The sequence below is a fragment of the Macrotis lagotis genome, chromosome 2 (genome assembly GCF_037893015.1).
Source record: "Macrotis lagotis isolate mMagLag1 chromosome 2, bilby.v1.9.chrom.fasta, whole genome shotgun sequence".
NCBI classification, from domain to species: domain Eukaryota; kingdom Metazoa; phylum Chordata; class Mammalia; order Peramelemorphia; family Peramelidae; genus Macrotis; species Macrotis lagotis.
The window spans coordinates 67,858,685-67,885,671 of record NC_133659.1 but is presented as its reverse complement, the minus strand read 5'-3'; the positions used below and the strand labels follow the sequence as shown (position 1 = coordinate 67,885,671).

At 35.6% G+C, this 26,987-nt stretch overlaps 1 protein-coding gene across 11 annotated transcripts in view; it reads right to left on the bottom strand.

Annotated features, from left to right (window-relative positions):
- RABGAP1L (RAB GTPase activating protein 1 like) overlaps nt 1–26,987 on the bottom strand; it is a 716,515-nt gene that overhangs the window by 125,459 nt on the left and 564,069 nt on the right. Inside the window, exon 21 of one of the 11 annotated variants that reach the window (XM_074222083.1) lies at nt 15,901–23,484. The exons of the other annotated variants lie outside the window; for them this stretch is intronic. Within the exon in view, the coding sequence (XP_074078184.1) occupies nt 23,416–23,484 (69 nt within the window). The 3' untranslated portion in view covers nt 15,901–23,415. Of the gene's footprint in view, nt 1–15,900; nt 23,485–26,987 lie in introns of those variants that run through there. 11 annotated transcript variants of the gene reach the window in all.

Here is a 26,987-nt window from a genome sequence, read left to right as displayed (position 1 = left end):
ATTTATTTATTAGAACATATGTTCCTTAAAGGCAGGGATGATCTAGTTTTATATTCTTATCCACAGCTAGCAAGGCAATGTGTTAAATATTAGGAAAACGGCAAAAGACAATTCTCTGCTTTGGAAGGCCTCTTAATTTAAATTATCACATGACTAGTCCAGTGGGGATAATGATTGTTGACTGATTTCTCATAAAGACTTTAGACTATGCAGCCCTAGACTATATTATTTTTTAAAAGTTATTCTTTCATTAAAAAAATCTATTATAGATAATATTTCTCAAGTCAATTTGCAGAGACTAATGAATAAAAAAAACCAAGCTCTCAATGGAATACTGTTTGAAGAACAAGACTCAGAAAAAGAAAAAAATGAAAATGAAATATTCACAGACTTCTTCCATTAAGAAATTCTTTTCATTCATGTAGGAAGTATATGTTTCTCAACACAGTACATGTCCACTTCCAGTAAACCACAAGGCTTTCTGAGCTTCATAAGATTCTCATCATGTTTCTTCCTGAGACAATTAAACTTCAGTATGTTTTATTTTACAAAGACTTCCAGAATGCTCTCTCTCAAATTAGCTTATATTAAAAATGATACTAAGATTTCTGTGGTCTATTTGGGAGCTGGATTCTAATGCTTTTAGGCTTAAAGAATGTTGATTTTTATAATGCTGTGGTTTGAACTTATTGATGCTATCTCAATAATATGTCTGTTCTTGATGATGATGACTGTGAAGATTACAGCAAAGATGTCAACAATTTCCCTAAGGCTTTGGTTTACCATGGGCTTTACAAGTAACAACACAGTTTCATTTTATTTTATTTTTCTTAATAAATTTTTTTTTATTAAAGATATTATTTGAGTTTTACAATTTCCCCCCCCCAATCTTACTTCCCTCCCCCCATTCCCCCCAAGGAAAGCAATCTGTCAGTCTTTACTTTGTTCCCATGTTGATCCAAATTGAGTGAGATGAGAGAGAAATCATATCCTTAAGGAAGAGACAAGAAGTCTACGAGGTAACAAGATCAGACAATAAGATATCTGGGGTTTTTTCTAAATTAAAGGGAATAGTCTTTGAACTTTGTTCAAACTCCATGGCTCTTTATCTGGATACAGATGGCACTCTCCTTTGCAAACAGCCCAAAATTGTTCCCGACCGTTGTACTGATGAAATGACCTAGTCCTTCAAGGTTGAACATCACCCCCATGTTGCTGTTAGGGTACACAGTGTTTTTCTGGTTCTGCTCATCTCACTCAGCACCAGTTCATGCAAATTCCTCCAGGTTTCCCTGAAATCCTGTCCGTCTTGGTTTCTAATAGAACAACAGTGTTCCATGACATACATACACCACAGTTTGCTAAGCCATTCCCCAACTGAAGGACATTTACTGGATTTCCAATTCTTTGCCACCACAAACAGGGCTGCTATAAATATTTTTGTACAAGTGATATTTTTACCCTTTTTTCATCATCTCTTCATGGTATAGACCCAGTAGTGGTATTGCTGGATCAAAGGGTATGCACATTTTTGTTGCCCTTTGGGTGTAGTTCCAAATAATTCTCCAGAAAGGGTGGATGAGTTCACAGCTCCACCAACAGTGTAATAGTGTCCCAGATTTCCCACAACCTTTCCAACAATGATCATTATCCTTTCTGGTCATATTGGCCAATCTGAGAGGTGTGAGGTGGTACCTCAGAGAAGCTTTAATTTGCATTTCTCTAATAATTAATGATTTAGAGCATTTTTTCATATGGCTATTTTATAACCTGCAACTTTGCATATCCTTTGACCATTTGTCAATTAGGGAATAGCTTTTTTTTTAAAAATTTGACTCAGTTCTCTGTGTATTTTAGAAATGAGTCCTTTGTCAGAATCATTAGTTGTAAAGATTGTTTCCCAATTTACTACATTTTTTTTGTCTTGGTTACAGTGGTTTTATCTGTGCAAAAGCTTTTTAATTTAATGTATTCAAAATCATCTAGTTGGTTTTTGGTGATGTTCTCCAACTCTTCCTTAGTCATAAACTGCTCCCCTTTCCATAGATCTGACAGGTAAACTAGTCCTTGATCTTATAATTTTCTTATAGTATTGTTTTTTATCTCTAAGTCTGCTAACCATTTGGATCTTATTTTGGTAAAGGATGCTAGATGTTGGTCTAATCTAAGTTTCTTCCATACTAACTTCCAATTATCCCAGCAGTTTTTATCAAAGAGGGAGTTTTTATCCCAATGGCTGGACTCTTTGGGTTTATCAAACAGTAGATTACTATAATCGTCTCCTGCTTTTGCACCTAGTCTACTCTATTTCTTAGCCAATACCAAACAGTTTTGATGACTGATGTTTTATAATATAATTTTACTTTAGGTCGGGCTAAGCCACCTTCTTTTGTACTTTTTTTCCATTAAGCTCCTGGAAATTCTTGACTTTTTATTTCTCCATATGAATTTACTTACAATTTTTTTCTAACTCATTAAAGTAATTTTTTGGAATTTTGATTGGTAGGGCACTAAACAGGTAGTTTAGTTTTGGTAGAATTGTCATTTTTATTACATTAGCTCTGCCTATCCATGAGCAGTTGATATTTGCCCAGTTATTTAAATCTGATTTAATTTGTGTGAGAAGTGTTTTATAATTGTTTTCAAAAAGTGTCTGAGTCTGTCTTGGCAAATAGACTCCCAGGTATTTTATATTGTCTGAGGTTACTTTGAATGGGATTTCTCTTTCTAGCTCTTCCTGCTGTATCTTGCTAGACATATATAGAAAAGTTGAGTATTTATGAGGGTTTATTTTATAACCTGCAACTTTGCTAAAATTGCTGTTTCCAGTAGGTTTTTTTTGGATGATTTCTTGGGATTCTCTAGGTAGACCATCATGTCATCTGCCACAGTTTCATTTTAAAGCATCATAAAGTGACATTTTTAGTCCAAGTGCCAGTAGGAGATTTGAGAAATTCCTATGGGTTCCACTTGATGCCACTAGAAGAAATAAAAACAGACTTTTTTTTTAAGGAGAAGAAAAGGGGAAAAACAAAAAGTAGACAAGGAAGGACTAAAGGAGAAGAAAGAAGGAAAAAATGTGAAGAAAAGTTAAAGAAAAATACATAAGGTAATAAGCAATAGAATGGTGTCAACAACTGCCTCAAGTGTTACTCAACCGCAGCAACAACATGAGTTGCCTGGGAACGATACATGGAAAGGTACATGTGCAGACAATTACACTGAGCAATTTGCATGCTACTATTATTGGAAGAGACTGCTGGTGGTCACTAGAAAAATGTTGCTAGCTCCTCAGTGACAAGGCAATAGGGAAGAGAAACGGAGGTAGGCTGCGGGGGAAAAGAATCAGCCTGTATTATATTATTACAACCACTGATAATGTTTGTTGTTGTTGTTTAGTCATTTTTTAGACGCTAAAAATTCTTCATAGCCCATTTGGGTTTTCTTGGCAAAGTTACTAGAGTGATTTGTTGTCTCTTTCACCAACTCAATTTATATCTGAGAAGACTTGAGGGACCTAGAATTACATGACTTGCCCAAAGTCACACAGCTTCTAAGTGTCTGAGGCTGGATTAGAACTCGTCTTCCTAATTTAAGACCCAGCACTCCATTCATGGAGTCACCAAGCTGCTATTGCCATTTACAAGGTGCTTTTTCTCCATGACTGCATTTGAGCATTCCCCCAAAACATGATATTGAACAAATATTTACAAATCCATTGTGCAGATTAGGAAACAAGCTCAAAAGGCTAACTAGTTTAAAATAAAAGCTTATCAAGTTCATCCTGTACATCTCTGTATCTTTCAGTACAGTAACCTGAGGAAAAGAAAACTAATGAAGTAACTTGTCCAAGGATATGTCACTAGTCAAGAGGAGAATCAGTTATCTAACCCAAACCTTCAGCATGCTCTCCATTCAATCAGCTTTGGGAAAATTAGATCATCCTCTTTAGGCTTCTTAATATAGTTAGAAAATCTATAATTCCTTCAACATAATAATAATTAGGCTTATGCACTAAAGGTACATTTTAGCTAAAAGATGTAAATTCCTAAATATTTCAATGACTTAAGAGACCCATTTATTACCAGAGTCAATGCTCTTTTATGACATTTATATAGATCATATATATTACAACAGATTTTTCCATAAATTATAATGCATTTTTTTGTTGTTGTTTTTGTGAGACGATAGGGTTAAGTGACTTGTCCATAGTCACACAGCTAGTAAGTATCAAGTATCTGAAGTCACATTTGAACTCCGGTATTTCTGACTCCAGGGTCAGTGCTCTATCCACTGTGCTACCTAGCTGCCTTAATACATCTATTTTCTTGGAATGAGATGATCCTCAAATTCCTCATCTACTAAGCAACCTCCTCATGATAGACTTCTCTATGCTTAGCTATAACGATCAGATGTACAAAAGATGTAGTTTTTATCATCCCCATTTTAGAGTTGAAGAAAGAAACCGAGGCAAGCAGAAATTTGCCCAGGTTCACACACCTAGTAAGTGTCTGAGGCCAGATTTTTTAACTTACTTCTTCCCGGCACTCTAAAAACCATCTTGTTATCCATGAACAAGATACATATAGAAGATATCTTAGAGGTGGGACTTCTAGGTGGCATAGCAGATAAAGAGTACCTGGTTTAGAATCAAGAAGATTCATCTTCCTCAGTTCAAATATGGCCTCAGACACTCACTAGCTATGTGACCCTAGACATGTCACTTAACCCTGTTTGCCTCAATTTTCTCATTTATAAAATGGGTTGGAGAAGGAATGGCAAAGCACTCTAGTAGCTTTGCCAAGAAAAATTTCAATCAGGGTCATGAAGAATTGGATATGACTGAAATGACTGAATAGCAACAACAACAATCTTAGAGGTGAGGCATTAGCAATGAGAGAGCAAAACAAAGACCTGAAGAAAATGAGGTTTGAAGCCAAGTCTGGAGGGAAGCCAGAAGGCAGAGATGAGAAGGGAGACCATTCCAGAAAGCAAGAGGATACCATGAAAGATTATTGATAAGATTAGGGAAATCACTTCAACAGCTGAATGGATTGTAAGTAGGGAGAAAATGGAGGCAGGGACATGACCAGAAAGATGATGAAAGGTGATGAAAAACTGCAATAGGATATTGGTTGTGATTGAAGGGGATGTTTAATGAGATGCTATGAAGTGAAAAAGGACAAGACACACCATCACAATGGGTACGTGAAATGAGCAGTGGAGAATGATGAAACTGAGGTTCAGCATTATGCCATAAGACCTACTGAAAGATATTCAAAGCTTCTTCAAATATTTCTTTTTAAAAAAAAATCACCATGCTTTGTCAAGTTAAATGAAACCCAAGAGATGAATCAGAATATTTTAATAATCAATATTCTTTTCCCTTGAGTTTGGATAGGATCCAATAGGTTTAGCCTGGGGTTTTGTACCCCAGAGTACAAGGTGATTTAGACCCAAACTGAAGATGAAGATCTATTTCATCGAGTTCATCAATCTGAAGGCATTTGTAAAGACTTTTGGCTTCTAGGCTGAATTATGGAGAAGGCAAGACAGAGTATATAGAATGAAACAAGGATTGGCCAAGTCAATACATTTCATACAAATGATCTGAGTTGAAGACAGACTAACCTATGATCAGTTTTGCTGTATCTCATGTTTCAAATGTTTCAATGATATATTAAGAAATATTTTTTAAAATTTTTTTTTTATATTTTTCAAGGCAATGGGGTTAAGTGGCTTGCCCAAGACCACACGGCTAGGTAATTATCAAGTGTCTGAGACTGGATTTGAACCCAGGTACTCCTGACTCCAAGGCCGGTGCTCTATTCACTGCACCACCTAGCCACCCCATTAAGAAATATTTTGAGTGTAACTTGAATTTTGAATTAGCTTCTGTATTTTCTTCCTTGAGAAACAGCAATAATACAGAAAAATGTACCAGCTCACAAGAACTCACAACCTATAATCTTTCAAAGCCCATTCCTACAATCATTCTTCAGAAAAGGTTAAGTTCTGTGTTTATAAGTCTTCCATAGTTATTGCCTATTTAAAGTAAAGGCTGCAATGGACAAGAATGAGCCTATACCCTCCCACCTCAACCTTCTTCAACCATGGCCCCAGGTTAGAGTCTTAGACTTGGACTAGTGCAATTTGTTCTGGGCATCCTGAGCAGCAGCTCAAAGCCATGTATGGGCAGTCTCTATTTACTGGAGAACTTAAGTATTTCTTAACCATTTTATAGGTTAACTGAGCCACCATTTTATAGGTTAACTGAGCCACCATTTTATAGGTTAACTGAGCCACCATTTTTATTAAATTACTTCCTTTTTTTTAACATGCTATTGATAGGAGTTTTTGAGCCATTATACCTCTAACCCTTTTTCCTCATGAGTTCTATGGTTGTATTTCTTGATTTTGTATAGCCTGTTGTTTGGGGGTGGCAGCACAGATGTCATGTTATAGCAGAACTGACTCTGTCTAGTGATGCTTATGTTTGATGACCATTTACTTCCAAATATAATTTCAACACCTCAACAAAGTTTCTAGTAATTAATTCTTTTGGCACATTTGCTGAAAATATATGCAAAAAAAAAATAGCCTAGGAAATGATGCCTTTAGAAAGGATCTTGGTTGAGGGAAAGCTAGCGAAAACAGTATTTAAGAAGACAGTTTACATTGAGTTAACTGGAGCCAGAATTCTTAACAGGCAAAATTTTTGCTTTTAAATACAGAGGTAGAATCTATAAATATATTGCTCATTTCCTGGCTGCTTAGGCCATTAAGGTTCTAATCTATTTCCTGAGTTGAAACTAGCTAATGGAAAAATATTTATAATATAGTAATCATACACCAAGATGGTTTTTTTGGGCATCTATTGACCCCAAACATATTCAAAATCATATTTGACTTTGGCAATTTATGAGTTTTGGTTTTGGTTTTTTAAGTTTTTTTATGATTCATTTAATTTTTTATCATGTAGATATCTTATAATGAAGAAATAAAAGGGGGGCATTTTTGCTGGGCTTTAAATAGGGGTATCTCCCTACAACATTCCTTAATCTCAAGAGACCCTAACACATGTATAGTATAAGTTTCTAAAATATGTGCTAATTAAACTCTTACTTAGAGATTCATGAAAGGTTCAGATACTGTACTAACTCAGGACCCACAGCATTGTTTTCCCATGAAAATTTTATCTGTGAGCCCTGAAAGTTAATTAAAACAGCACATGACAGCACTAATTTTGCAATATTATCAGTAGGAACAAAAGCCAGAATGACTAAAAGAAAAACAATATAACAGAACATTTAGAATTCTATATGACATTGTTTCTTTTGCATCAGACCCAAATTAGCACACTTCTACTGTACAATCAAATATGAATCATCTACCAAAAAAATTTGATTTCATATGAAGATTGACTTATCCTTATTCTTCTACATATCTCTGAATTACCTGTTTACCTATAGACCCTACCTTTCTACAAGTAGTAATTGTAGTATCTATAAAATCTACTATTTTGAAGCTCAGCTGAGATATGGGAATATAAAATACTTGGAAAATTTTAAAATGATAAAAAAGTCAGTTTTTATCTAATGTATGCACAGGGAGATATAAGCTCATTTTATTACTAGTCTTAAGTGTAAATAGGCCTTTAAAATAACTCATTACTAAGAAAATCAGAAGAAAAAAGGTTATAAAGAGTTGGAAGGAAATCCTGACCAATATCTAAGGTTGGAGAGTGGGGGGAAAAAAGTGCCTCACAGAAGATGACGTAAGAACTGCTGAATACTTTAAGCCAGAAAACATATTTGAAGCTTCTTCTAAAAAAGAGGGAGTTTGATGTTGGGAGGCAGCAACAGCTAGTTCTCATAAATGGTAATAATGTCAAACCCAAATAGAAAGAGGTCCAACGATGTTTAAGAGTCCCTGCAGGCCAAATACTGAGTTGGAAAATCATATCAACATTATCTATGTTCTACTAAATTTTTATTTATTTTGTTAAGTATATCCCACTTATATTTCAATCTGGTTTTTATTTGGTTTGGACATGCAGGTTTGACATTTCTGCTCTAGACAATGAGGATGTGACTCCACAAGTGCTGTTAGATGGCACAAATGAACCTCACGGATAACACTGAAATTTGGTAGAATGGGGCTCTTTACTGGAATATGGCTTTGGTTGGGCATAATTTATTCAGAAATCAAAGGTTATATGAAAGTGGTGAGGATGGGGGTGGCATTGTATAAGAAGAATTACTCATGAGAAGAAATACATGAATGAGAAAGGAGGAACATTATGGAATCCAAAAGAAGAAAGAAAATGATAAAATCTTAGATTGGGGAATCTAAGAATAAAAGAATCCACTTCAAACACACACACACACACACACACACACACACACACACACACACACACACACACACAGTGGTAAGGTCCTATGGTAGACCTGTGTTTGAAGAAACTCACTTTGACATCACTGTGGGAAATGAACCAGAGTAGGGGGAAAGGCTTGAAGCAAGAGATCAGTTAGAAAGCTGTTGCAATGACCTAGACTGGTATTAAGATAGGTGGTAGCTGGGTGAGTAAAGAGAGGGTATAAGATGTGAAATATGAGAGATTGAATATATGGGACAAGGGAGAGTAAAAAGTCTTCATGTATCTTAAGCATCTTCCAAATTAATCTAACTCTTTAGTTGCCTAAATTGTCAACACATTGCCTAAATATGTTTTATCTTTGTGAAATCATTCCCCATAGCTGGAATTCCCTTGTGCTATATCAATCTACTAATTGAAAGTCTATTCTACCATTTTCACCGCTGATATGCTAGCTATTCCATGTAACCTTCCCTGACCTTCAGGGTCAGAAGTAGTCTCGCCTCCTTTAAACTCTCATTGCCCTAAGAGCTAGTTCATGAAATAATTATATATTATATATATCAAAAAACCACATCTTAATCCTCAGTTAGGCTGATTAGCTATTGAGGGCAACATTCATGTCTATTATTCAACTGACAAACATTTATTAATTGCCTACTGTGGACTAGACATTGTGGACACAGATATGAAGAGTGAAGCAATCCCTATGGGTAAGATTGCTTATAGTCTCAAGATGAAGACAAGTACATGTATAAGGAAATAATGCAAATAAATATATCTTTCTATCAGTCCCAGATTGCTGGCATTCACTGTGTGTCATTATTTCATTTTCCTAAAAATTGGAGTCCAGAGTTCCTTTAGTGATTCAATGTACACTAGGTGAATCATTCAACTATCCTGACATCTCTGTACTGAGATAGTTTTCTACTATACATGTACTTGTATTAGTTACTCTGAGTAACAATCAACAAATCCCAGTTTACAAAGGCACTGTGTAGTAGCTCTCCAAATACAAAAAACATAATTGGAGTATGACTATTCACACCAAAGTTACAGCAAAGAATAGAAATTCCAAATTCATTGAGAGAAATTAATGTATTAATAGGTATAAGAGGTTAATGGCAAGCTCTCTTTTTTCAGTTCTAGATAGAAATGCCACTGGAATCACAGAGAGGTATTAGTAAAATATCTATTTTATCTTATCAAAAAATACATAATTCGATAGTGTAATTACAGAAAAAATTTTCTATGTCATTCCATGACACTGATACTTGGGGAACTAGTGCCATTTTAACCATCAAGGTTGCTCTGAATCAAATTTTTGTCTCAGTAATGGCACCCAAAATGAAAAGACCTCATTGTTCCATGAGAAATAAGAAAATATTTAGACAGGAATGCAACAAGTTAATAAGATTTCGTCTGATGGAAAAAAAAAATTGTGAAACTAGTATTAAAAAAATAAAAACCTGCTGGCCCTCTTTAACATCCTGAGATTGCCATTTTGCGATTAGATAAAACAAAAATGTAACCAATCTGAACTGTGCCTATGAGAGATAAACTCATGACGACAGCAGGGGATGAAGGTCCCCCCAACAGAAGTTGGACTGCCCTAGGCTCCCACTTCCTCATCCCTCTCTTTGCCTAAGCATTGTTCCAGTTGCTGTTCATACTACCACAAAGCATCTGACCATCTGGGCCATACTGACTTCAGATGAACACACAGGTTTAAAAGGGTCATTTCCTTAAGAAAAAAAAATATAAACAAAATAAATCAAAGCATTACAAAATTAGATGCATGAAAAATGAAGACAATTTCAAAACAAAGTCAATCACTACTTGGCAAAGGTTTCTAAACTGAACATCACAGAAACAAAATAAAGAGATTCAAGATTTTAAGCACAACATAAATTTGAGTTTAAAAAGCCTCCAAAAATGTCAAGATATTCCTTCCCAGTAAGTCCTTATATTCTTATTTCTAGGTCTAGTCTCTTAAGTCTGCTCCTTGGGACTGACACTTCTTATCTAGAGTTGTACTTGACTTCAGTGGATCTAACTCTGGTGGAAGGCTCTGGGTTTTGGGTCATCCAGTACTGTACTCTTCATCTTTAGGAGAGGTCTCATCTCAGGGGCTCCAGGGCCTTCAGAATCATAACTAGACTCCTAACTCATTTGTTATGTTTAGTTTCCTTAAGGCAAAGTCATAACCAGTTGTTAAAGGAAATTCTCCATTTTGATGAAGCTAGGTTTCCTCACTTATTGCTAGACAGGAGTATTTCCACTTGGTCTCTTCAGTGATCATATGGTGGAACAGTTGCTCCCTAGAATCTACCCACATTATTAATTTTCTGCAATGGCCAGAAGCAATTTCCCCTGTCCTACCTATTTCAAAAACCTCCTTTTTCTTGTTGGGGGTGGGGAGGGGAGTACCAATACGGCTGTTATTTCTCACTTTTCATCTCTTTTTAGTTCTGAATAGTGTAGACTGAGCCTAACACATGGTCAAGCCTTGTCTAACCTAACTTCATCTGACTTCCTGGGTTCTGTGGACAAGTCATAACTCAGGGTTCCACAGGGGAGTGACTTTATAGGACATTTGCATTGAAGTGTTACATGAAAATATTTTAAATAGATTCAGATTGGGGGAGGGGCATTTTGTCATAGTTCCTTGTGTGTTCATAGTAGGCACACAATAAAGGATAATAGTAAACTGAGTATTTAATAATAAATGGGATAGGCTACTTTACTAAAAAACCTCCCATCTTTTGTGGTGGGGTAGAAAGAACATTATTCCAGGATTTAGAAGACCTGAGTTCTAATTCTGACTTGCACATTTATTGCTTAGGTAACTGGGGCCAAGCATTTTAACTTTTTCGGTTCTCAGTTTCTCATGCATAAAATAAGAGGTGGATTGCTAAGGCTTCTCCTTCTACCTTTAAAAACCTATGATTCTAAGAAGAGTTTGAGAAAATAACAAGCCCATCAGACTAGAATGGAGGTAAAATGAGTCCTTTTAAATTTAATCTTTGGTTCAGTTGCCCTAGACTTTGGACAGATAAGCACGTATGCTTAATCTCAATGAAGACATTAATCTTACAATCACCAGGTTATTGCAGTAAAATTCAGTCTGGCAACTGAAGTGAGACAATGAAAGCTTTCTAGGGTGCCAGACATCTGTTTGCCCCAGCCTGCCCATATGCCTCTAAAAGCTGGAGAGCAAGGCTTTCTCAACAGGAATAGGGAGCTGACCCCCTTAAGCTTCTCTACTGGGAATGTGCCCCACCTGCCAAATTGTGAGCACAACGCCTAAGCTTCAAATTGGTTCTTAGAGAATTCCTTAAACAGGAAAGTCACATTCTCCATGGTTTACAATTCTTTTGTTCAATTTATAAGCAATGGCAATTTATATTTATTTTTTCAATGAATAAATTGCTAGTCCAGTTATCAAATAAATGAGACAATTGTGGGTCAAAATCTTATGGAACAATCCTGCAAAATCCCAAACTGCAAACACTGCCCTGGCCAGCAGGCCCACTGAATTACAGTATTTTATTTGTTTTATTGATGTGTTTACATTGAGATTCTCTACAAAAACTATTCCCCAAAGTAGTCTGAGATACGCCATCGATGCCTGATAATGAGAAACTAGCATCACCACTAATAAGCCACATCTTCAGCTATAGAACAACAGAACTGAAATACTTTTTTAGAAATACAATACTGTTACAGTTATTAACATTTAGCAACATTTACAATTCAATTCTATAAATCAATCGTTAAACTTTTATAAGACATTATGCTACCTAGAGGCTGGAAACAAAGAAAAAACAAAACAGTTCTCACCCTCAAGGAATTTATATCCCATCAAGAAAAAAACACTTTTAAGTGACTAATTCTATGGCTACAAATGTTGGGGTTGGGGGTTTAGGGAACTGCCCAGTTCCAGTATACTACCATCACCCCTGTCAGATGTTGCTATTTGCAATACGGATGCAGGTAAATAACCAATGAATGTCAAGATGGAAGGGGTTTCCAATACTAGTTACTGCAATTCAGATTTTATAGAATCAGAGGATCATATAGGATCAAGGATTTAGAGGAGGAAAGGGATCCTACAGACCATCAAATTTGTCCTCCTCTTTCATTTTAGGAGTGAGACAACTAAGGAAGAGGCAGCAAGTGACTTGTCTAATTATACCATTAACTTATAATGAGCTTATAGTCCATTAAGACTCCCAGATCTTTTTTTAAATTGTTACCTTACCCATATTGAAGTAGATTTTTGTAAAACTTTACATTTAATCTCTACTGAATACCTATCTGAATGTGACCCAATTTTCTAATCCTTCAAGATTTTTTTGAATCTTGTCTTTGCCATTTACAAATTTACTAGAAATGGCATGTATGCTTTTTAAAATAAGACATCAATAACAACATCAAACAAAACAGGGCCCAAGACCAGAACTGTAAGGGACCTACTAATTTCATAGCCAACAATTAACAACTGCTTTTTAAAATTCACAGTCAGTTCTGAAGCTACCCAAGTATACGCTTTATCCTATGGTGCTATCTTTTCCACAAAAATAGCATAAGAAACTGTCAAAAATGCTTTGGCAATGCTTCACAGGTTTGAGTTTATTATATATTTTCCCCCTTACCATCTTTATATTTCAGTTTGATATTGGTTGCAAATATATATATATATATATATATATATATATATATATATATATATATATACATATACACACACTAACTAGTAAGAAGGCAAAGTCAAATATTTCAGGTCTGCACAGAATCTTTTGCTAGGAACTAGAGGGAGGAATGGAATCCTAAATACAGAGAATTTGCACATTAAAGTCCCTTACAAACCCTGGCACCTTTGTGCCCCCCCCCCCCAAATTCATCATTTTCCCAAAAAATCATTGTGTGCCAAACACAGAATTGTTATTGTTTATCATTCATTTGGATAAAGACCATGACATCAGGGAGGTAATGTCATGACTTGTAAGTGAGGAGGTGCAGGGAAAAATCATCAGCCTCACTTTCTCCTCCAAAATCATCTGGGTCCTATGGCCAAATAAGGATTAGGATGGCTTGGATGGCCCTGAATGCTGTGGAAGAGCATGACCTTTTTAAGTTAAGATCTTTCCAGGTCTCATTTTGACTGAGACCACACCCACTAAGTGACTGAGGCTAGGTAAGAAATGAGGCAAAGAATGGTCTCTTTCCTCTAGCCAAAAAAAAAAAAATTAAAATGCGCGCGTGTGCGCACACACACACAAACACACACACACACACACACACACACACACACACACACACACATACATACACGGCCAAAATAGAAACAATTGCTATTTACATTTACTGTGAGCCAATCAGGGTCCAGACAAGGACATAGTGGGGCTAAAAATTAAGTGTTTCATAAATGTTTATTACCAATACTCAATGCATGCACAAGCATGCAAAACAACACAAATACAGAATTCTGGAATAAAGATTTAAAAATAGTATATTACATTTTTGGAAAAGCAAAACAAATAACTATTTGCATTAGAGTGTATTTTCTTCTTTTACTGTATTCTGAGCATTTCTGTTCACTTGCAAATTCAGTCTTTGAAGTCTGGAAATGCTTTTTAGTTTAAATACTTATTACCATGAATTCTACAACGGAAAAAATTGAGGTTGCCCCGTGGAAATTATCGCCAAGGGAATTTGGTCTGTAGAAGATCAATCTTCTTCAATATTGCCAGCAATTGGTACATTAAATCATCAGCAACTTCAAGTAGACAAATCATCTTTTAAAACTATTTGGGGATCAAATATAGGAAGGTACAATGGATTTGAAAATATAACTGATTAAAAAATAACACTGGGGCGGTTAGGTGGTGCAGTGGATAGAGCACTGGTCCTGGAGTCAGGAGTACCTAAGTTCAAATCCAGCCTCAGATATTTAATAATTACCTAACTGTGTGGCCTTGGGCAAGTCACTTAACCCCATTGTCTTGCAAAAAAAAACAACACTAGTTAATTTTTTTAAAATGATTTTCAGTTTTGGGAAGAATGAGGGATGAGAAAGGAAAGGATGAATGCAAAATATTATAAAGGAAAATAAATATTTAGAAAACATTTACTACCAATACTTTGAAATTAAAATCAGCTATCCAGATTCAGAAGGCAGAAGGCAAATTTATGTAGTTAGCAGAAAAAATAGACTTGGGGCTTCAGAAAAATTTTAAAAAGCAACTAATCCTGCCTCTGGATGCTCATTACTTGTGTGACTTTAGGTAAGTCACAATCTCCCTGGGCCTTGGTTTCCTCATCAGTATTGGTCAAGAAGGCCTCTTACCTCTTCCAGTTATTAACTCTATGAATTTATATTGTACAAGGGATGAAGAAGAAGCAGATGGATTATGATGGGGCAGTCCTAAACTATAAAGGCAGAGAGGAGCTAGACAGTCATCTAGTCATTCTCTCTATTCCCTCCCCCCTCCCCTGCCCCCCCCCCTTGCAGTGATGGGTAGGGGTGGTTCATAAATACTAGATACCTCCCCCAAGGGCAGCAGGGGAGTTTGACACAACTAGCCTGATCCAATTACTGATTCTATCTGTGTGGGAAAGGATGTGTTTGATTTTATTTTCTGATTATTCACCTGGATCACCTGGTGACATTAGTTGGATTCCTCTTGAGACTAACAAGTGTCCATTAAACAAGTTTTAACTAATGCAAGTTTCCTTAGAGTATCAATAATTTGTCAATAATGGCATTACATAAAATATTGTCACTGTTATCAAGGTTTTTTAATCTAAATAAAATAAAGTATTAGATTTCCCCCTTTTTCTGTCATCCATTTCTTTATTCCCTAGTACTGAAAGAAAATACATTTCCCATAATAATCTCTCTGTCTTCAAAAACAAAATACTAGACTGATCGAAAAAATAAAAGGAGGTAGGACTTAGGTCTTATAATATATCTCTAAACTTAGTTCCTGTTTATTAGGAAAGAATTTACTTTCCTTGTGTATAATTTTCCTAAGTTAATGATCTACCAAGTCATTCCTTACTTTATTCCTTATAGAAATATAAAGTCCAGAGGTTCCCTGTTCCCTTTAGGATAAAATAGAAATTCCTCTGCTTGGAACTGAATAGAACTTGGCCCCAATCTACCCTTCTAGGGGTACTGTAAATTATTACTCCCTTTCCTACATTTTCCATTTAAACAAAATGGCTCATCTTGCTGTACCTCACACACATAACTCATTTCCATGCCTTTGCACTGGGCGGTCCCTGATGCCTGAAATACCCTTACCATATTCATTTCTTAAACTCCCATTTTCAAATCCTGCTTCAGACACTTAATAATTACCTAGCTGTGTGGCCTTGGGCAAGCTACTTAACCCCATTTGCCTTGGGGAAAAAAAAAAAACCTAACCCCCCACCAAAATCCCATTTCCTTCAAAACTCAATTTAAGTACCAATTTCTTTGTTTTTTCTTTGTTTTTTTCCTGGGGGGGGGGGGGGGGGGGGGGTTGCAAGGCAATGGGTAAGGTGATTTGCCCAAGGTCACACAGTTAGGTAAATAAGTGTCTGAAGTCATATTTTAACTCAAGTCCTCCTGACTCCAGGGCTGGTACTCTATCAAGGACCAATTTCTTCATGAAGTTTCTCCTAATCCCATCAGATCCTAATTATCTCCATCACTAAATTATTTTGTATTCATGGTATAGATAGTCCAGACATATTTATATATAGACATGTCTCCCTCCATTAGAATGCAAACATCTTGAGGGCAGGAATGATTTTAACTTCTTTTTGCTTTTGAATCCCCAGAAGTCACCAAGGTACTGAGCCCAGAGCAGATCAATGAATAAAAGATTGATGATCCCATGATTTAAATATATATATATATATATATATATATATATATATATGTATGTATGTATGTATAGTGAAGTGAATTCATCCAGTAGCTGAGATCTTTTATTCATAGCATTCCAGGATAGATACAGATGAGGATACAGATTTCATTTTGAATAATATAAACCATAAAAGGATCTCTAATTATACTAGGATAAAAATGGTAAAGGGAAGAATCTAAAATTACTTTCAGAAAAAGCTTAATTGTGGTCAAAGTTTAATTTGAGAGGAAATGGGATACAAAGTAAGAACTTAGAATTTGTTATTGAAGGACCATAATTTTTATCTTGGCTATGCCATTAGTAATGTTATGATCTTAGGCAAGACATGCAGCATCTCGGGGCCTCAGTTTCCTAATCCATAAAATGAGAGGGTTGGACTAGATTGTCCTCGAAATACCTTCCACTCTAAAACTTGATCCTATTATCCTAATAATGAAATTTCCCAGTTGAACAATTAGGTAGACAGATTTGGCAATTGTTCTTATTCAACTAAATTCAACAAACATTTATTATTCATCTACTTATTAAGATGAAAAATGACAATCTGCCCTCAAGAATGGCATACACTACTGAGGAAGGGAAAATAACAGGAACAGAAATAATATAATACATGGTAGGGGGTATGAGAGACCAAGGTCTCTAGCTGTTGTCAGGGGGAAGAAGAGATCATGGAAGATTTCATAGAGAATCTGGCACCAGAACTGAGTTTGCAAGAAGAATAGCATTTCAACAGACAAAAATCAAGAGCAAATTCATCAATCATACATGAGGATTACCCAAGGCAAACACACAGTGGTAGAAGAGAACAAGGCATGATCTAGAAACAGTCGATAATCCTGTCTGGTTGAAGCGCAAGGTATGAAGAGGAATAATATATTTTTAAAAGCTGGAGAAGTAGAATAGAACCAGACATGAAGGTTCTTAAATGCTAGATTAAAGAATGTCTACAATATTTTATAGATAATGGGGAACCATTGAAGGTGTTGAGAAGGGGAATATTATGATTAGATATAAATAGCAGAATTAAGAGTTATAATGGATATTACACATGACCTAGTCCAACTCATCTTATTTAAGCATAGGAAAACTGACTCCCAGAGGGGCCTTGTGCCCAAGGTCACAACAGCAATGGTTTAACACAAGATTCAATCTTAGTGCTGTTCCTAACTCCAAGTCTTGTTCTCTTTGCAAAATGCCTCCTTGGAGGCAGCTGCTTAAAGACTTAGGAGCACAGGACTGCATAAGAAAGAAGTTGGAAAAAGTTAAACTGGAGGTAGAGATGAGGCTACTACACTAATGCAGACAAGAGGTGATGAGGGACCTGGGCTAGGGCTAGGGGAGAAAAAGCAAAAAGTTGCTTAAGGGTATGATTTGGGGTTTTTAGAGAAGATGGCTATAAAATAACAGAACAGGGAAGGTTGTAGGAGGTACAGGTTTAGGGGGAAAAAGATGAGATTTGGAATAGTTTGAGTTTGTGATGGCCAGGATATTCAGGTGGAGATGCTAATAGATTCTTGGTCTAATGACTGATGATTTATGGTTAATTTTATCAACTGGCCCTCCTAGTCCACATGCTTCCTTCCTTCTCAAATCTAATTAGAATATTGGGATTGTTTGTGCCATTTTGATTAAAAAGTCAAAATTGTTAGAAATTCCACAGAACTTCTTAAAGGGTACCACAAAGGTTACTAAAATAAACAAAATTTAAAACCAGAAACACAAGGTAAACTATCCTTTAGTTGATTTGTTCCCTCTTTCCTCTTAAAGGATCCAATTTCCTTTTTTTGGGGGGGAGGAAGGGAACAATTGATCTGATAACCTTTAAACCACATGCAACAAACAATCTCAATTCAGAATCTCCACCCTGCATCAGTGACCATGACACCTGACTAATATATTGCCATCATACATAGCTGAATTAGATGGCTTCCACTAAAATTTATTGAAAACAGGGCACCAGCAACTTAAATATTCTATTGTCTGAGTGAGCATGACACTAATGACAGTTCTTTGACCTGGTTTAAATTTATGATAAAGCAGGGTGCTTTTATAAATCAGGAGTGTCAAACAGCCAGGTCACAAGTGGCCCACAAAAGAGCACCAATATACAACTAGATTTCAACTTCTTGGGAACTTTGCTGTGGTTGCTGTTCAATTGTGTCTGCCTCTGTGACCTCACCTGAGATTTTCTTGGCAAAGACACTGGAGGGGGTTGCCATATCCTTCTCTCCAACTCATTTTACAGATGAGGAAACTGAGGCAAATAGGGCAAATTGACTTGCTCAGGGCCTCACAACCCAGTAAGTGTCTGAGGCTAGATTTGAACTCAGGAAGAGGAATCTTCCTGACTCTGTGACTCTTAATAGTTCCTCTTGGGAATTTTAGGAGGATGTCAGAATTGGTACTGGTATCATTTTGAGCAGTATATCTGCTTCATCTGTCATTCTCATGCTATTCAGTATAGTAATAACAACAAGTAAGAGGTATCAGAAATAGCTTTCACTTCAATTTTATCACAGCCATTTTCACTTTGGGAAAAAATGGAGATTCTACCAAGCTAAAAAAATTTTTAATGACAGAAGTATGATCCTACAATAATATAATCATAATGATAGAGCTTCCAGGTCATACAATTAACCACCTTGCCTCTGAGAAAATTAATCTATATACTAAGGTAGATGTCTCATCTATTCTTAAAGCTTCCCAGGGACAGAAATTTCTCTTGATAACCTGCTTTGGTGTTTAATTACTCTGATGGTTCAGAAGATATGGGACTAAACTCGAAATCAGAATGTAAATCAACAGGTTTGGCTAAGGTTTTTTCCTCTCTCTGGATCACACAAGGGTTATCTTATAGTCTGCTTTATGAGGTCAATTGCAGAAGCTTTATGAGGTCAGTTCCAAAGTCCCGAATCCTGTCTTCCACATGAGCAAGATATTGCTGAGGCTGACATCACCCTAAGTATTATTAGCCCCAATATTTTTTCAAAGTAGAAATAAATTACTCCACTTAGGAAGAAAGAGAAATGAGTAAAACAGACATAGAAGGTTCCATCAGCTTCTACAGGATATAAGAAAGCAGGAGAACAAAGTTTCATGAAAAACATGGGAGAAAAGGATGTTGAGGAGGAAGAGGTCAAGAAGAATTAGGAGTTAGAAAAAGTCACTGGATATAGTTACTGATGAACCTCGAGAAAAGAAGTTTATTAGAAACTGGGGAGAGGGTGGTGGAATAAAAGCAAGATAATAGAATCAAACTCTCAGAATTAAAAGGGGACCTTATGAATCATTCAGTTTGGTGGTCTTCAAATTCTTTTGATCAAACATTATAAGAAAAAACAAAACCACCACCATTATCACCAACTACAACAACATTGATCAGGCACTTGTAATATGTTAGAGGTTATATTTATGTACAATGAGATTTAACTTATTTCCATATTAGTCACGTTGTGAAGGAAGAATGAACATCAAGAAGAAAAAATCGTGAGAAAGAAAAAAGCATAAAACAAATTTTATAAAGTGAAAAATATTCATGTCATTTTCCTTTAGAAGTCTTTTAGAATTGTCTTTGCTCAATGAAATGCTGAGAGTAGTTAAGTCTAGCACTGTCTATCATTACACAACGTTGTTATTATTATTACTATTACTATTATTACTGTTGTTGCTGTTGTTGTTGTTGTTGTTGTTAAGGTTTTTGCAAGGCAAATGGGGTTAAGTGGCTTGCCCAAGGCCACACAGCCAGGTAATTATTAAGTGTGTGAGGCCAGATTTGAACTCAAGTACTCCTGACTCCAGAGACGGTGCTCTATTCACTTCTTCACCTAATTACACAATCATTACACAATGTTAATGTGTACAATGTTCTCCTTGTTCTGCTTATTTCACTCAGTATTAATTCATATAAGTCTTTCCATAGTTTTCTGAAATTCACTTGCTTATGATTTATAACAGAACAACAGTATTACATCACATATACAAATACCACAATTTATTCAGCCATTCCCTGACTGATGGGCATCCCCTCAATTTCCAATTCTTTTCCACTACAAAAAGAGTTGCTATAGATATTTTTGTACATGTGGGGCTTTTTTCCTTTTACTATCTCTTATCCAGTAATATGTATTAATTTTGTGACACTGGGCAAGAATGATTGGTGGTTATTTGTTTTTGCTGAAGGCATGAAATAATTCAATTTACTATGAATGCCATAATTATAGATACAGTTTTCTGAGTTTTACAAGTATTTATTATTAAAACTAACTAAAAAACAATGTAAAGTAGTAAATATAAAAGGCACTAAATAAAAAAGGAATTACTTGGGGGGGGAACCCCTTTGTGTCTGTTTCCCCATCTTTACATTGAGAGGGCCTGACTGGATAGCATTTAATATTCCTACCCCCTAAGAAGACTTCCCAATACCTCTGGCTGGTCCTTCCTAATGTGAGAAGGGCCTCCAGGTTCTCACTGGACACAACTTGTTACTAGGCCAGACCACCAAATAAGGCCCTAAATAAAAAAAAATAATTTGACTCCCTGAAGGGATCTCTCTGCAGTCATGTGTTCTCTCTTTGGATTCATTCCTCAATGGTTATTCCCACTCCCTTTTCCTTTCCCCATTCCAGTAATCGTGAACATTGGATCTCAGAAGTACAAACATTTGTTACACATCACCAATTTTCTGGACCTTCATTCCTATCTCTCTGAACACACGCTCCAAATGTCCTACTCCAGATCTATCCCACCCCTTCCCCTGGACTTTCTGGAATGGTTATGCAATAAATAAACTTAACTTAAACATTTTACTTTCTCCATCTTCTGTCAATCACTAAGACCTAGCCTACTCCAGATTTCTCACTCCATACTCTATCTATACTTACCAGTAATGCTACAGTGCTACTCATAGACCTGAACTCATTGTCTGAGATGAGAAAGTTGGCCTTGTCCCAATTTTCCTTGCCATCGTTAGATTCTCTCTGTAACATCATTACTCAGCAGCCTCTTTTTCATGGGGTTTATACTATTTCTCACATGAGAAATATGCCAGGAATAAATGATCAATATCTAATCTACCTATACTCATGGTTGAATAAGAAAGTCTACTAAAACTTAAGTGCATACACAGGGAAACATTTTTTGCTCTCTCTGCTGAAAAATAAGTTCTCAAAAAGTCTTGAGAATTAATGAATGCTGATTAAGACTTGGAAGAAGGAAACCACATAAATATCCATATGTTCAGATATACAGACCTACTTTTGGCTTACTTTCTTTGGCAAATGGCTAATAGCAGAACCTCCATGTTCTCCCTATGACTTCTTTGGCAATTTGCTAACAATGGAACCTCAATGTTCTTCCATTCTGTGACTTCATAAATATTTCCATTCCAAAAGATTATGAAACTTTAAAGGTTCCCAAATGTGGTTATGACCCTAAATAGCAATTTTTATTCATGGGAAAATAACATAAGATGTGGTTTATCAAATACCTATCTTTTAAGTTTTGAAAAACTAGGATCAATTTGAAAGTCATGGACTCAAACAAAAATTTTTATCAGACCTTACTGCTAATTCCAAGGAAGTTTGTTTGGGAGAATAAATACTTGTTGCCACACATTAATAATAGCTAGCAATAAATAGCAGTTAGTAAAAAGAAATTAATAAGAAAATAAATTATTTTTAATTAAAATGTTTTCCATTTTCTGTTTTACCTATAAGGTAAAAGTCATTGACAAATAAATACAATGTTAGGTTTATACAAATAGATACAAAGAACTTTCTTAGAAGGAATTATCACATTTCTAGAACTTTTTACTAAGAATTTGATTTGTATAGAGGCAAGACCAACTGTGCTGATCTACCCTTACTGAGTAATAGCAAAATAAGAGACAGCAGGATACAGTGGAAAGAGGACCTTGGAGTCAAGAAAACCTGGGTCAAATGATTGTTCTGCAGCCAAGGGAGCAAATAACCTTACTATAGAGTTCTGGGAAATTCTCTAAGACCAGACTTAAAGAAAAGTTTCTAGTTTCAATTGATGGAGAGAGTTCTCATAATAGGATTTTCCTGTATCCATACAATATAATACTCAATACAATCAATACAATAACAATACAGGTCCAAATGAGGATTAACTGTCAGACAATGAAAGAAACTAGACAGTAACAACAGGGTTTAGGAGTTTTTGTAAAATGTTCCCTTATAAAAACATCTTCAGAGTAGATCAAGGAATAAGAATGAGAAGTGGGGCACCATACTGTATCTCCCCCTCCACCCCATTTCCTCTTCACTCCTACCATCTGCTCTGCCATCTTAAGAATTTTTCTTAGCTAATTCAAGGCTACCTTTCAACCATTTTGTCTTTATCATCAGGCTAAAGTGATTTTTGAGAAATCTTCCCACTAGTTTAAGTTTGGTTAAGAATCCATTGTTACTATGTTTTAAGGTAAGGTGCAAACATCTAGATTCTGTTCTCAGATATCATTTTCTTCCCAAGATTATGTAGCAGAGTGAAAAGAATATAGGCTCTGCAGTCAGAGGGCCTGTGTCCCAGCTCCGTCACTGTTGCTGATTCCCTCTGTGACCTTGAGTAAGTTATAACCTTCCTGATCTCTTTTTTCACTTGTAAAACATGGGAGGATGGGTTAAATGGCCTCTGAGATCCTTTTCAGTTCAGAGATCCAGGTGCCTATGAATTGGCTATTCACTCTTCAAATTCATTTTCTTCCAAAGATCCATCCTTCAATCAGCAGCAGTAATGAAAATAAGACCTATGTCTATAAGATCTTCAATTTATTGCCAAGAACTTCCTAACAGTGCTTCCTGGGTTGCTGCACATTTGTCTCTGTATAAGACAACAGGAATAAGTCTTAGTTGTATTCTGACAAGCCTTTGGAAACTTCTAGTATATCTCATGTACATACTCCAGGAAGGCAGCAAATCTCTATTGCTCATGTCATATCAACAAATGGTTGTTTCCCTAGCCTTCTCAAGAAAATGACCCCTCCCCACCCATGCTGCTCCTCTTCCTCTGAGAAGTACTATACAACTTTTCCATCAGGTGACAATCACACACCTTTATTTCTTGGAGCACAAATGACTGGCTGCTCCCTCTTCTTCAGAGCTGCAAACATTCAATGGTTTTTCTTCCCTTCCTCCTTGGTGACATTCTCCACCTTCTAAATTCCTGATAAAATTATAATCCTCCTTTGTCTTTTTACAAATGCCTTCTGTTATCACTAAATAAGCATTCAAATATAAAATTTTATTTAAAAATATTTTTGTTTCCATACACTAATTACACATCTTTCAAGACTTACTTGGCTCAGAAATGGGTTTACCAAAATAAGAAAATTTATTAGTTTAATACTTGACAAGTTTCTATAGTACAATAATTACTAAAAGACTATACTGAGTTGTATGTTTTATCAGTTTTTAATTACTGTTATCACCAACATGACATCTACCCAAGAAAAATCAACTCTCTGTAATATTTGCCCCCTAAATTCCAGATGTCTACATGGGAATGCACTTAAACATAAAAAAGAATCTAAAATATTGGAGACAATATTTTCTAATTATTAAGTTACTATTCCTTTAAGTTATCTTTTCAAATTTCCATATAACACCAAATATAAGAATAACATGAAATTTAGAAGAGACATTAAAATAATCTCTCATGTAATAACTAGTCCATAATGTGTGGAGAGAAAGCACAATACAATAGCATTATGTTGAATAATAATAAACATGCATACAGTGAGACAATTGAGCTAATCAACAATTAAAAGATGAGCTTCTTTACATTCACATAGACAGAGAAATAAAGACTGCTGACTAAGATGGCAATTAGAATGTAAGCTTTTTTGTTATAAACAGTAACTCTGAATTCCTAAAAAGTTTGAGGTTGTCCTATTTATTAGGACACCTTTAAGAGATGGGCAGCAACTTGAAAAGATAGATGACATAATTTTAATAATATAGAAAAGTCCTGAGCAAAGAAAGAGCTTCAACCACTCTAATTCAGTGCTTTTCCTGCAACTTCTGGGGAATTGCCTTAAGCTTTGAGATGTTAGTAACTTGCAAAGAGATATAAAACTAGTATAAGTTAGAGGGAAGATTTGAACCCAGATCTTCCTTCTGACTTTTATGAGAAGAAATCATTTTAATAAAAACTAACTTGGAGCAAGTCACTTGAGTAGGCCTCTGGGTTGGATAGTTTTGCAATCTCTGATATGATATAAATCAGGTGATCTCTAAAGTCATCTTTTATGGAAATCCTAAAATTAACCTTAAATAGACTATGAGGAATTTGGCAATCAAAAAATTTTTCTACTTGTAAGTATGATATCTTTATTTTGGATCTCAAATAATAATAGCTGCCATTTCTATATCAATTTTAGCTTTGTAATGTGTTTTACACATATTAACCCACTTCGTTCTCACAAAAACCCTAAGAGATAGGTTCGATGGTTAACATTAACCTATATTACTGACGAAGAAGCTGAAGTTTAAGGTTAATACATGATTTCACCAAAGTCGAAAAGCAATCGATTATCAGGGTCAGGACTAAAACTCAGGTCTTCTGAGTCCTGACCATGGTTCTGTCCACTATAGCAGGTTTCCCCATGGACCTTATACCCCCTTCTTATAAAACTATCATCATTTCTTTATAATAACTGGCAAATGCTACTGTATTGGTGATTTTTTACTTTCCTCCTTACCTACATACAATGCTTCCATTATTAACTGCACTGCTTCACCCTTTGATGTCTTCTCTAAGCTGCAGCAGCTAGATCTCACATAAGCAAGGAAAATATCAGGAAACAGAGCTTTCCAGGCTCTGCTCTGTCCCTCAGGAGAATATGACACATTTTCTCTCCCTCAGTTTTCCCCATCTGACCACCTTTTGTGCATATTATATGTACAAAGAAGATAACCTGTGGGAAATACTCCAAATACCTTGGGGAAAAAGTGTAACCAGAAAAATCATATTTATGATCAATTAATTAATTAACTATATTCATATATTATATATATAATTAAATAAGTTACCTAACTTTCAAATAACCCTTATATCTTGGACATTTTCTTTTCAAACCAAATTCAAGCATATTCAACAACATATACCATTTCTGTTTCTTGTGAATCCTATTTTCTTCATTTGGCAATCACTGGCTACCTCTCTGTCTATAAATACTCCTTTGTTCTACTATGGAAAAGCAGTCCTCTGCAGTTCTGGCAATCCTGGTATACATTCCTGGTTTTTTTAGTCTCTTTAATCCTCTATCTCTTGGAGGGAAAAAATTTTCTTTGAAAATATGCCTTTTAAAAATTCTTACTAGTAGCTCTTTATTTCCCACCATTTAACTTTTGAGATAAATAATTTGTCCCAAATGATATTCCTGATTACTCCCACAAAATTGAAACTACAGATGACCCCCAAAAAGCAGCTGAAAGGCATAAGGTATGTGTGCATAGGCTGCAATATTTTGTCAAAAAGAATTTCTGTGCAAAAAGTAGTATAGAAACTGTTACCCAGAAAATGTTTAATCAAAAAAGGGAAGTGAGTCTGTCTTATAGAATAAATGAGGCACAGCTGCTGCTATAGCACTCAGAGAATGTGAAAAGACCTACAGAAGACCTCAAGCTCTAGATGAACTCTAGTTCCAATGAACTAGAACTTCACAGGTTCAGATGATGGCAATGGTTTGCAATCAGTATTATTATAAACTTAAAAGTAAAAAGTGGTCAGCTGAAATGGACAGTAAATTAATTTTTTGAAACAAAGGATATTTCTTAATTTGAAAGGAAATTAAATAACTGATAAAAAATATAGCAGTCAAAACCTTAGGGTTCATGAGAAACATGGGAGATCCAAAAGTCCCACAGTTCTGACTTTCTAACATTTCTGGGATATCCTTCATGTGTCTGAAATATCCTTCATGTGTCTGAAATATCCTTCATGCATCTGAATCTATCCATCCATCATCCATCCAACCATCCACCTATCCATGCATGCTTACATACATAAATACATACATATATAAATACACACATTCCATGGTGTGTGTGTATGTGTGTGTGTGTGTGTGTGTGTGTGTGTGTGTGTATATATATATATATATAATATATATATATATATAATAAAATCTCATCAAGTCTGTGCCAAGTTGTATAATAAAATGAGAGTTATGATATCTAAGATTTCTTTAAGGTCTAATGTTCTATGATTCACTAAAAAAAATCTCATGGAATGTATAACAGGTAAATAAATGGAGAACTCTGTCAAATAGAAGTTTAGGCTCATCTTATGTAGAGGCAGAGGGATATGGCAAAATGAAAGCTAGAAGTCTCATCATTTTAAAATTTAAGGTATGAACAGTACTGTCAAAAGGAATTCATTCTCATGCCCATTGTCACTTAACACTGTAACTATCAAGATTGAAAATGTGAAACCAATTTAGCCCAAATTTAAAATATTATTGTGTGTATGTAGTGGGCTTCACTGATCAATGTGCTTGCAATAATTTCAATGCATATGGGATAGATAGAGACAAGGATTGGATGATGAAGTGTTTAGTTCTTCATAGAGGGTAAAGAACTGCATAGGCATGCTTTTATTTATTTATTTTTTTGGTTGCCCTGAACATGGTTAAGCCAGATGGTGAAAACAGAATATCAAGTCTG